This window comes from Lottia gigantea (genome assembly GCF_000327385.1).
Source record: "Lottia gigantea unplaced genomic scaffold LOTGIsca_151, whole genome shotgun sequence".
Classification (NCBI taxonomy): domain Eukaryota; kingdom Metazoa; phylum Mollusca; class Gastropoda; family Lottiidae; genus Lottia; species Lottia gigantea.
In genome coordinates, this window is record NW_008707814.1 from 131166 (window position 1) to 144476 (window position 13311).

Here is a 13311-nt window from a genome sequence, read left to right on the forward strand (position 1 = left end):
GGGTTAATGAGGATCAATTTACAGGTCAGTATTGATATTAACCCTTTGAACACTGAAGTTTATGTAATACCAATTTGGATGACAGGTTAACCTTATATTGTAATAATCCTTTAGCGACATTTAGGGGTAGAGATAACATTAAATAATGGAACACAATTTCATGGTATACTACTCCTTAGTTTTATTACACACGACGTTTCAACAATCTACAATGTCATCATCACCTTCAAAATGACAATGTAGATTGTTGAAACCTGAAGATGACAATGTAAATTGTTGAAACGTCGTGTGTAATAAAACTAAAGAGTAGTATACCATAAAATTGTGTTCCGTTATTTAATATATTGTAATGATTTTCCCATCTTTTTTAGTTGTTGTATCTGTATTCTTTTTTTCATTTCTTTCAGAAAAATACGGTATCAAGTGAAAGTGAAGTATTGAAGAAGTTAAATGATGCAATGATGGATAAAGATCCATTTTATAAACCATCTCCTACACCTGATGCTGAACCGGCATAAACACCTCATTTCTGCTTTTACAATTCTGTACTAAAAGATTCTTATCTAGGGCCTTATTCTCCAAAACTTAACTGTTTAGTTTTAGTGTTCCAATCATCTGGGGACTTAAAAACTAAAATAAAATGCAGATTTTAAGAAATACAGTAATCTGAATGGATAACATTGCTACTTAGAATTATTGAAAGTGTGAAAAATACAATTTATATACATTTCAAGTTATTTGGAATCAAAATATTCTGTATTTATGTATTAAATTTATTACTGTGATAATTGTATATTATATTTAATGTATCTGTGATATGTCAATTATTAAAGTTTTGTATTTGATATGATGTATTTGTTTATATACCATCTTTAGTTTGTTAATACCGTCTTCATTAGCCCACATGGTGCAGAAGAGTAGGGCATAAAACTCCATTCAATTCATTTAGTATGAATACAATATTGTTTATTTTTTAACCATTCCATGTTCACTTATAAGATATCCTTATTTTGTAATGGTTCATATTTCTTTTCTGAGTCTTAACAAAGTGTGACTATGTACAATGTTTAATATTTTCATTGTTCTGAATTAGGTTCAATATTATAGAACATACCAAACAAATACATAACAAAGCATCATATATACACCTCCAGTAGTCATAGTTAAAAAGGAGGATGATACTTTAAGATTTCACATAGATTCACATCTGATCATGTCTTATCTGATTGTGTTTTCTTGGCACTGTCATCAGGGGAACGGCGTGTAACTTTACCCACTGTGTGCTAAGAGATATTTGATATTTGATCTTCGTTTCGGTTATTGGCAGTTGTGTTGGAAAACATCTCTTAAAACAAACACAAGGCTGTATACTTTAAATGGTTTACTCCCCAAGCCTTTTATTACATTTGTTTTGAATTTGTCGAGCTGGTATGATGCCATAAAACCAATGAAATGAAAAATTCCTTTAAAGCAATTCAACTGCAGTTAATATTCATTGCTCCTCATAACGTTTTCAAATTCCATTACAAATCAAGTCAAAGAAGTTTGATTTTTTGTTTAATATAAAACACATTGTATATTTACAAAATGAATATAAAATATGAAGTAAAAAATCTACTATAAAATTATAATACATCTTTAAAATGATATAATTATATTTAAAATCTGAAAATTACTAACTTTAATCAAACACGCTGTTTCAACAATCGCCCATTGAAATTCATTTAAGATATGTTTGTTTTTTTGAATAAATCAAATTTTATTTGCCATTAGTTTTGACTTTTTTGGGTCTTTGTTTAAGTTTAATGCTGAACTCAATGGCATTGTTAAACTCCCTTTTCATTTGAATATTTAAACACATGAGAACTCAATTTTCATCAAATTTTTTAACACATTGGAGCTCAATTTTCATTCAAATTTTTTAACACATTGGAGCTCAATTTTCATTTGAATTTTTAAACACATGAGAACCCAATTTTCATTTGAATTTTTAAACACATCGGAACCCAATTTTCATTTGAATATTTAAACACATGAGAACTCAATTTTCATTTGAATTTTTAAACACATAGGAACCCAATTTTCATTCAAATTTTTTAACACATTGGAGCTCAATTTTCATTCAAAATTTTTAACACATTGGAGCTCAATTTTCATTCAAATTTTTTAACACATTGGAGCTCAATTTTCATTCAAATTTTTTAACACATTGGAGCTCAATTTTCATTCAAATTTTTTAACACATTGGAACTCAATTTTCATTTGAATTTTTTAACACATTGGAACCCAATTATCATTTGAATATTTAAACACATGAGAACTCAATTTTCATTTGAATTTTTTAACACATTGGAACTCAATTTTGATTTTAATTTTTAAACACATTGGAACCCAATTTTAATTTTAATTTTTAAATACATCGGAACTCAATTTTCATTCAAATTTTTTAACACATTGGAACCAAATTTTCATTTGAATTTTTAAACACATTGGAAACCAATTTTCATTCAATTTAGAATGATATTTTTCGAGTTTTTTCATTTGAGTGTAGGATTTCACCTATGGGTATTTATTTAATTTCTAATATATCTACAAAGCGAACTGATTGTGGCTCTTGGATTATTACTACATATTAGTTATTATTAAAGCTTCAAATATATAACATGGGAACATTATTTAAAATTTAAGCTTGATAACCAGGATTTAATGGTTCCATAGTTGTTCTTCATCCATTTGATATTGGATTTGGTTTTCTCTACTGCTTGTTCGAATGCTCTTTGGCCAGAACCTAGATAAGGTTGAGATTTTACAAATGCTTCCAACTGTAAAGAGAAAATGACAAAATTTGTTTAAAATAAACACAATAAAAGACAAACGAAAAAAATAACAACCCGTAATGATCAAAAAACAAAACCAAAAAAAAACAAGACAAAACAAAAGGACTAACCAAAACAACACATTGGTAGTCAACTTTTACAAGCTCGTAAAATACACGTAAAATACCAAAACAATTCCGACTGCAGAACTTTGGAACCTTAGCCCCCATCCCCTCACTTTCTATTTTGTATCATTCATTTATGATACGCAATGATTTGAAAGTTAAAAATATGAACTTACTTGTTTTAAGTCAAACTCAGTATTAAAAGCTTCAGTTACCCTTCCTATCATTCTAGTAAACTGGAATAATGATACTGCGAAGCTGAAAAAATAACGAAATGACATGAGCTCTGTCCACTATTTACCCGAATCCTTTTGCAAAAGGGGGATCATATCACAGATAATTATTTCACTATGTAATTTTTTTGTTAGAAATGTCGTTGCGAGAGGAGGTAGCAACGGTTTATCTATGTCAGCCCCTCTCGACGTGCATCATTTGCTTGTGAAATCGGGACAAAATGTCTGAAATAACTTCTTCTTAAAAGCTGGAAAAAGCTTCAACAGCAATGAGAACTAAATCACAAATACAATCTCTAATAAACAGTCAACTTACTCATCTGATATTTTTTTCCAATTTTCTCTGACGAAGTTCCAAGTCAGATCTCTAGATATCGTATGTGATGAAACATAAATAATGATAGACAGAGAATCTTGTTTTCTGATTTCATCTTGATTCACAGCTTTGGTCAAATATCTGAAATGTAGAATTTTGTCAAGAGGCGTTTGTGATCAGTAACCTAACTACTAAGGGTTTTTATGGGGATAGCTGATTTATTAGGAAAAAGTCACCATATTTTCGAATGCAACCAAAAGAACTTAAATGAATTACATCTTATGAGTGGTCCAAAACATCTTTAGAAAATATGGTCGACCCCTAGGAAGAGTAAATCATGCGTTCTATTCAGTTGTTATATCGATGCAGATGTCTGTACCATTTGGATTTAGAGCAAAGGATATCCTCCATAATAAACGAACGCAGCTTGGTTCCAAACCTTTCGTAGTAAAATATCCAATATCCACCGATTTTTTCCTCGTATTTAGAGCAAGGTTTGCCCTTATCATAAAAGATAGCTTGCCAGGCAAGGTAACATACGCCCACTGGCAGCCGTCAGAAATGATACAACAGTCTTTAGTGACTACAGTATGAATTTTCTCATATTAAAGAAATTTTAACAGTTTGAATTCATTGATATATATATTTACTGCCAGGTATTTATGCTGAGAAATACCACAAAATTTTTAAAAACGGACCGACGGACAGGGGCGACGGCAATATACGTCCACATTTCCATGTGGGCGTATAAAAAGGGATTGTAAGGAAGTTCTTTTTCTGTTTCATAAACAAGTTTCCTACCTGTTTAACAACCACATTTCTCTGGTGCAGGCCAAAGCACGTAATAACCTGGACTGTTCAGCAGCAACGTTCGACGTCTTATACTGATTAAAAGCAAAATTCCACTCAGCAATTCCACCATATTGGACAGCAGTACAGTAAACTTGTGTTTTTAGCCCAGGATCAATTCTAAAATACCAACAATTAAATTTGAGAGGTATGTGCCAGATCATTATGAAAAGTCAAAGTTCATTTTGATTTAGTTTTGATTTGATTCAGACATCTCTGCAAGAGGTATAGATTTATAGTGACACATGCACCAAACTTGAGTGACGCCATTTGTCTTTTTGTACGGGTCTATTTTTTTAACTCTACGAAAGATGTTATTACTTATTACAGACGAAAATAAAGCAGGAATTCAATTGATTATAATGTCTACTTACGGATTATTACTTGGGTTGTTCATCCATTGTTTAAAGAGTAAGGTAGCATTAGTAACACATGGTTGGTAATCGTAATCACAAGCTACAGAAACTACTTCTGACCGCAGATATCTGGAAATAAAGTTACAATTAAAGATACGAGTTATGCACCCTGTTGTTCTTTTTGGCTCATGAACGTTATGGATTTGTATCTTAGTATATATATATAGTATTATATGATCTTTACCGATTCCATAATTGCTCTTTTTCACTAAGTCAAATGGTTTGACGCTATTCCAAAGTTTGGTGTCTTAAGACGTAGAATGTTTCATTCCGATCGGGCTCTCGGTCACATGATAGACATCTTTCTTTATGGGAACTGAGGTTTATGGTGTAGTGAATATTTTCATGATCATGAAATTTCTGAGGAACGTAACGCTTCACATAGATAATCTCCTTTCGTACCTTTCGTGCCCTACAAAAAACGATACGTTCGATTGGGCATCCGCTGACAATGTCATGAATGTAGTCGCCCATTAAGATGTATAATTGGCATTAACATTGCTGTTCTTCATCTATATTCATAATCATGGGTACCGACGCTTATGTTCTAAAATAACCACAGATAAATAACTTACGACTGGAGATGTGGAGCATTTGTGTTATCCATAGTTAGGATGTCAAATGGAACCTTGACACGGCTAATAATAAATTCCTGTAAGAGAATGAATACAATAAAAAACATGACAAAGAAAATGGAACGTCTCTAGAAAAAAAACCATAACGCTCAATATATCTACTATATTATATGGACAATGTTTTTTGGGAATAATATACACACAGAAATTACTTGTATAAATTGTATATAACGTACTTTCCAGGCACCATATATATCTGATTTAGATAACATTCGCTGAACATTTTCCAATTCTCTATTGGCTGCACGACGTGGTACAAATTCCATTTCCTTTCCCAGATATTCTACTGTTTGTAAAGCAATACTCATATTGATATGTCCAGCCCTGAAAAAATAATTCCTAGTGTCAGACGACCCCCTTTATTCCTAAACATTTGAAATTTTATCTATACCACTAGGAACCAAAAAAGTTTAGAAAAATGGAATTTTAATCGTCGCATATTTAAAGCCATGTTCAGAATGGTCAAGGTGTTATGTACTTTGTCTTATACCTTGACTACAATAACCACTGTTCTTTTATCACGGAATGCTGCAATTATTTTTTGGATGTACGCCAATTGAACACTATAACCCAGGGAAAATGTATCATTAACTTTAATAGTAGAATTAGTAACTATTAATAATACTATTAAAGTAAATGATACTTTTTGCCGAGGGAAAGATGGTTAAGAGCTCAACTGATACCATGCACCAAGAATAAATAAGTAACATGTTGAAGACTTTTGGCTAAAGAATTTCCACACCAATTATCTATCATAAACAAGCTACTTTTAATGACTTGAAAATGAATGGCCTCCCTTTCATGATATTAGGACTTTGAAATGAAACTTTTAGATACATATTCTACTTACGCAGCTAAGCTCCAAGCATCATTGATAATCTGAGCTCTGTTAATGGGGTGTATTACCTGCAAGATAGAAGATATATGTAAATACTCGCAATAAAATACTCTCTCTAGATATTAATAATGAGTATTTAGAATTCTAGATATATAATGAGTTGCTGTCTGCCCTCTCATTTAATGGGACAGATTAGCTATCTACTTGACCAGTCGGACGTTACTTTCAGAAGCGGGTGTTTTTTTTAGCGTGTTCTAAGCCCACAATCGAAATTTGAGCCATCAAATCCATATGTGTCCAGAATGATCCGCGTTTGGAAGTTAAAATGACGACTCATCTTTCTTGAGACTTAACTGTAGACATAATTTATAGAATTGGAAAGTTAAATTTCTAGTTTGAGATATATTTGACAATTTACATATTATATTCGAGATCCAAATAAACCCCCCGAAAATGGCAAACCATGGCCTTTAAGAACCTGGGAACATCCATAATTTCAACAGAAGCTTTACTTACTGTATGATCAGTTTTAAGTTGATTTATCAAAGCCATCCAATTACTTTCATCATAGTTGACTCTGTAGAAACCATATTGCTGTACATTTGCTAATATCCAACTATTTTCACCAGTTGGTAGATTACTTGCATCGATATTCACTATAATGAATGAAGTTTTATACGTCTTACTTTTCAGCAACTAATGGGCTAATGAAGACATGCAACACCATGCAGTGTGCAATGAGAGAAATCTTTTTTTTTTACTTTCAAATGTGGACGGATCGTTATCTGGTCTTGCACAGACTGTAGAATTCGCGGACTCGTTGTATTTTCATATACGAACGACGAGGCGCTCTTTCCATGTTAGCCCCTTCAACCTGCATGACTGACACTAATTGTAAATGCCATTATCTAAAAGGTATTATGTCTGGATTAACCTGGACCTTTAGGTTAGCTAGAATGCGTCTAAATCACTGAGCCACAACAGCTTCATTTGTTTCAATAAATATTTATACATATAAAATTGTCATTGAAACAAGAATCATATATCAAAGGATTAATCGCAAAGTTTTGAAGATATCTAATAATAAGCTTACGATTGTCATCCTCTTTATAAAACCATACCACGTCAGCATCAGTCTGGTTAAAATCTCTTACATTACTGGAGGTGTAAGTAAACGGTATGGTCCATTTATAGCTGAAAAATGTAAAAGAGAGTCTCTATATAGAAGAATATCTGGAGAAGATATGAAGGCATCAGAATAACGATCAATACATACACAGTGAAATGCAATCATCTATAGGGCAAACTTCAAAACAAATGCATAGTTTCATCTCATCAAACCATTGATAAAGGTACAGTAGCTGCACATCCGTCAAATAGGCTGATTCTACTTCTTGCGTGGTTGACTCATAAGTTAAGTTGATAAGCTCAAAGATTAATTAACTTCATTTAACTACCAATCGTTTCGTGCAATACTTCCTTTAGCGAACAGTAATAGCATCGCGTAAAGAAGTACAACGATCAACATCGAGCGATACCAAATCATGACTCTGGTTTTACTGTCAAAGACTTACCCAAATTTGGACGTATACTTCATGGGATCTGTGGCGGTTGGATCTCGGAGATACCGTTGTTGTGTTAGACGTAGGCGACTAGCTCCTTGTTTTGTAACTTTAACCACTGGGTAGTTCATTTGTAATGTCCACGTATCCATTATCTTTTTAACATCAATATTTTTACTATCAGCTGTAGCTTGCTGTAAGATATAACGGTAATTTATAAAAAAGTAATTTACCAGAATGTAATGTAAAAAAAGTAATTTATCAGAAAGTAAGTTGTCAGAAAGTATTTCGTGACGATTATGCCGAACAGCACAATTTACAACTACATACTTAAACGTCGGCATAATTTTTGCTGTTCTGTGACTTTTAATAACAAAGGGAACCAACAACTACCAGGATATTATACAGTGCTCTTGAATCAAATCTAATTGGCAGGTTCTAATCTGATGCTGTCGACAAGGGATGGTGTGGAAAATGAGGATCACACGTCCAACATCTGATACTTTTGTGAGTTACGAGAATCAATCAATTCGGCCTGAACTTTTCGAGGGAGATCGTTAGGACAAAACTTATTGATATTTTTCAGGGTTCCGGAACATGAGAAATAAAAGTTTTCTTTGTAGCAGAAAACACTGACTCAATCATTTCATTGACTGTCAGAACTGTAATCTTACCTGTGTTAAAGAAGACCACAAATCATCATGGAAGGCTGCATCAAATTTTCTACTATTTAAATATCTCTAGAAATAAATTATTACAAAAATAATAGCTCTATTGATTTTTTAAAAAGTTATACAGCAATAAATTTTCTCTAAAAGTTACTTTATCAATGACGATTATAGCAATGATAAGGCTGTGGAATAAGGTATTTGAGCGTCCCACTCAGACGCAGGCGCTCTTCGAATATTGTGCTTAATATTATAGTTTACTTACCTTCAAACCCAAACGGAAAGTTTCATCACCAAGAAAAAATCTCATCATTCTGATAATAGAAGCTCCCTGAAAGACGCGAAGGGGAATAGTCAAATAAGGGTGACCATGAAGAAGGATTTTACTTTCGATTAAGGACTAAATTAACTGTCCAAAACCGTAATCTTATGATCCAGTATACATGCTTTGAGACGGAAACAGATGGGCAAAACTCTTAAGGTTTTCATTTACTTTAGTTAACAATTTGATACCGACAATGGCTTATACGTAGTAATATATAATAATATATAGTATTTTATCAAAAAGTGGAACAGACACAACATTGCATACCTTAGCATATGAAATTCGGTCAAAGATCTCATTAATTTCATCCGGATGTCCTACTGGAACATACACTGGATGTGACGTCGTTAAACCATCAAAATCGAACACATCTTGGAGATCTTCGACTACAAACTGGTCAAACTACAAAATAAAATTAAATACATGCATGTATACATAATATAAAATCAGTTATGGTTGATTTCTTTGGGCCCTTAAAATATTATAGGCTATAACATATTTCCCATTTGACCCCCCCCCCTTTTATTTGGAAAAATGCTGAGTTTTACACCAAACGGGAAGAAATCTTGAAAAAAAAGCCAACATCTTAACGTTCGCCATCGCCATCGTCAACATTTGAGCGTGTAATCCAGGACAATTTCCTCTGAAAGAATTACATCAACAAACATAATTATGTTATTTTACCATTTTCCAGTCTGGGTGAACATGATCAACTCCGAGGTATTCTACAAAACTAGCAAAACCTTCATTTAACCACAGATCATCCCACCAAGAAGGTGTTACCAGATTTCCAAACCACTGAAAAACAAAGTTACGTTATCTTTATGAGTTATAATACTGGCGAATGAAATGACACGAAGGCTTTAGCATTTCCAATCACTAAGAAATTCATGGTTGGTGGTCATATTCAAATCTAATCTAGACTAATTGGAAAAAAAACAAAATAGGTAGATGATATAAAGAACGAATTCTCCTTTAAAATGTATGACTTAAGGACTTGGTTCAGCGTATTTCTCATAATTACAATGTTAAGCTATACCTTGATTGCAATAGCCACCTTTCTTGTATCATAGAATGAGCCATAATTCTACAGTCTTTCTGTCGAGAGCTCTGATTGGCTGTATTAGCTGGCGTACAACCCAATCAAATCGCTACATTCCATGATACAAGAAAGATGACTGTTACAATCAAGGTATTAGCTTTAATATTTATCTAAGTTCTAAACCACTTTGTACACCAACAAGACCGAAGGTTTACCTGATGAGCCAGTTCATGAGAAACAACAACAGCTACTCTTTGTTTGTTCCCTTCAGATGATACTCCTGGTTTATACAACATAGCTGTTTCACGATATATAATAAGTCCCCAGTTCTCCATTGCACCAGCAGAAAAATCAGGAATAGCAACCATATCTTAAATAAAGATCCCAATAATGTATCGAAAAAAACATAATATCTATGACAGCGTAGTGATATTAATTACAGGATCGGATTAGAATTGGGAGCTGAGAGTACTAAAAATGGCATCAACAGAGTTACCTACCTTGTTTCGGCAATGGAAATGGAACTTCAAAAAAATCACTGAAATATGTAATGATTTTAACTCCAGTTTCTAAAGCATACTGAGCTTGGTCAGTTTTTCCTAGAGTTGACCAGGTCCTGTACTGAAATTATAAAATGTAGGAATGATGTCATTGATGTATGATATTAAAACGCCTAGGATAGGGGAAACATGAATCTTTAAGTTAGCGCTCAAACCTTGTTGGTCAGTTTGGATGAAATGCTCTTAATATTTGCAGCAATAAAATTTTGATTCCGGAGAGATTTACTTCTGGACAAATAGACTTATGTAATTGGCCATTGAGAAGAGGGATATCAGTCTAGTGTGAGATGCTCTTTCAAACCTTAATCAGAACTCACCCGAATGTTTTTGGATGTCGTTTTCTCAATAAATTCTAAATCACCAACTATAAATGCCAGTAAGTATACAGACATTTTCGGCGTTCTCTCAAAGACATCAGCAACCATTCCATTTGATCTGAAAGTAAGAAGGGTCTTTAAATTGTGGCAGAGTATGAATTTGAATTTCATTAGAAGTTTATACGAATTTTGCGTGTTTTTATTTTCTCTAACTTCAATGAATCGCGTTTCATAGCATGACTGCAACACGTCCGATACTATTACATATTTTCTTGCATATTTCCTTAAGATGTCACGTGATTTTTGAACCGGCCAATCAACACGCTTACGGGTGTTTGTTTTGTTAATATGAACATAAGCACAAAACGCATAAACCTAGCTCTCTCTTATGAAAAAGGTCATGTGAAAATACATCAAACTACAATCCCATCTTTATATTTACGATAAAAATATAAAGGAACACGAACTTATACCTTGAAACTGTTTCTCTAATAGGCATATTGGATATTGCCTTAGTCGAGCTTGATCTAACTAATGTCACATTGAAGGAAGCTTTTATGCCAGGTTCATCAAAACATGGGAAAATTCTTCGACCTTCAATTGGAGCTAACATAGACGTCGCCATATATCTGAATTTATAGAAACAAGAAATGAAATGAATGCCTACCTTGGCTGAGTGGATGTTATAGGCATATTGGAAATAGATTTAGTTGTATTCATTCTAACCAATGTCGTATTAAATGTGGCTTTAATCGCAGGTTCATCAAAACATGGAAAAACTCGTCTTCCATCAGTTGGTTGTAGTTGTGTAGTAGCCATGTACCTAAATATTAACGATATCCTAAGGTTAAAATGCTTTTAAATTTTTAAAAATACTTATAGTGTAGAATGATTTGTAAAATACATTCAAAGTCAGGAATCCCTATTTGATCAACACGTTCCAGTAAATACCCGAAAACGGTATCCTATGCTGGAGGCATCGACCTGTAGCAGAATTCTCACTGCTTATTTTATAATTCTGAATGGCGGTGGATTTTGCAGCGAATGTACATCTATTTAACATGATGGCCACATTCATATAATTCAAAACAAATTATGCTATAGACTACAAAGCGCCCAATAACTCTCCAAAAATGTCAAAATTACCTACTTGGGAGTAATTACCCCCAAATTGAAAATCCCGTGATCTCTCTAGATCAAAAATATCTAAAAGGTACGTTTACTATAGCAGTGAATAATGTTATTACCCAGAATGAAAACAAAGTAATAATGGTGTTAGTTATGTTTACACCAGAAATAAGTTCCATATGATACTTTTAGTACATGGTACCAAAGGTCATAATACAGGAAACGTTTATTTTCTCAAGTGGGATATTTCAAATTTTGTTCCATAAAGTAATAGAAGACATTATTTGTCTAATTTAAACTTTAAATTTGTTAATGCTGTTACTTTGTTTCTGAAACTGAATTCGAGTCAACAACAACATTGGCGCCATATTCAAGTTATAAAAACAGCGGGATTTGAGGTAAATTAGTTCACGCTAGTTAAGAAGAAAGATTAAATGTAATAAGGATAACAATGTAACCGATTCCCACAAGAAAGAAGTTCAAAATGTGGCCCTCAATAACTAGATTGTGTGATTATGCATTCGTGGCCTAAATCATATATTGATATATAAGCAAAGCAATGAGGACCTTCAATCCAGTATTACGCTCTTAGATAATATTTAAGCTTCTGAAAAGGATTATTAAAAAGCGAAATAAATACTTCTATTATGATAGTAATTCCACGATATTCAACCTTCTGTGATATCTATTCTGATCTTCCAGACGCCCAGGAAGCAGTCTAATTTGAATTAGAACAACCTTTCGTTTCGGTTTTATTATCTTTTATTTTTAATGTAACCACTTCAGTTAGGGTTTCACAACCGGCCGTTTGATAACATCACTAGCCAATGAAATTTCTTCCCTCTCAAACGCTGGGATTTTATGACGCGAATCCCAGCTGAAATGGCTATATTGAAAATAAAAACTATTAAAAAAAGGAACGAAAGTTCGGTATAATCTGAATTAACAAATATTCGACCTCGTTAAGACATATTATATGCTCGCGAGAGCTATTTTTCATGGTTTTGATATAATATATTTTTCTATTTGACTTACTTCGTAACATTTTGGTACTCATAAGTACTAAGATATAAACCTGCTAAATCATCTTTCAGTGGTCCAACAAATCTCATCTCAACATAGTATTCTTTATTCTCTTCCATATTATCATTTAAATATATTATCAGGAACTGTCGTTCTTTGTCAATGGTCCAAGAAGAGATTCCTGGAGCTGCACTCATATCTTGTCGTCCGAACTTCATGGAGCCGTCGGTGATATTAAGTTTGTTGATATGTAGCGTGACATTGTTACTTGCTGCAACACATTTCATATGGATTCTTGCATAACCATTAAATGTAAACGTTTCCGGTTTATTATTGTACATGTTTGGTTGAAGTTCCACATCATAATGGATGGGTTCCATGTGTAGTGGTAATCTAACGTCTATTTTAGCAGGTTTCATCGTGGTCCCTGTCCCGCCAGGCTTCATCGTAGTTCCCAT

At 33.1% G+C, this 13311-nt stretch overlaps 1 protein-coding gene across 1 annotated transcript; it reads right to left on the minus strand.

Annotated features, from left to right (window-relative positions):
• Positions 1–1550: 1550 nt before the first annotated feature.
• Positions 1551–13311, minus strand: LOTGIDRAFT_238559 (hypothetical protein; the record flags this gene model as incomplete). The annotated part of the gene is made up of 23 exons (XM_009050661.1): positions 1551–1998; positions 2069–2215; positions 2251–2822; positions 3118–3199; positions 3491–3631; positions 4292–4459; positions 4714–4824; positions 5331–5407; positions 5567–5714; positions 6241–6296; positions 6745–6884; positions 7322–7422; positions 7803–7984; positions 8465–8530; positions 8724–8789; positions 9051–9185; positions 9468–9581; positions 10041–10195; positions 10326–10446; positions 10703–10820; positions 11176–11331; positions 11370–11525; positions 12866–13311. 21 exons carry the CDS (start codon positions 13309–13311, stop codon positions 2673–2675), a joined length of 2889 nt encoding a protein of 962 aa, XP_009048909.1. The 3' UTR covers positions 1551–1998; positions 2069–2215; positions 2251–2672.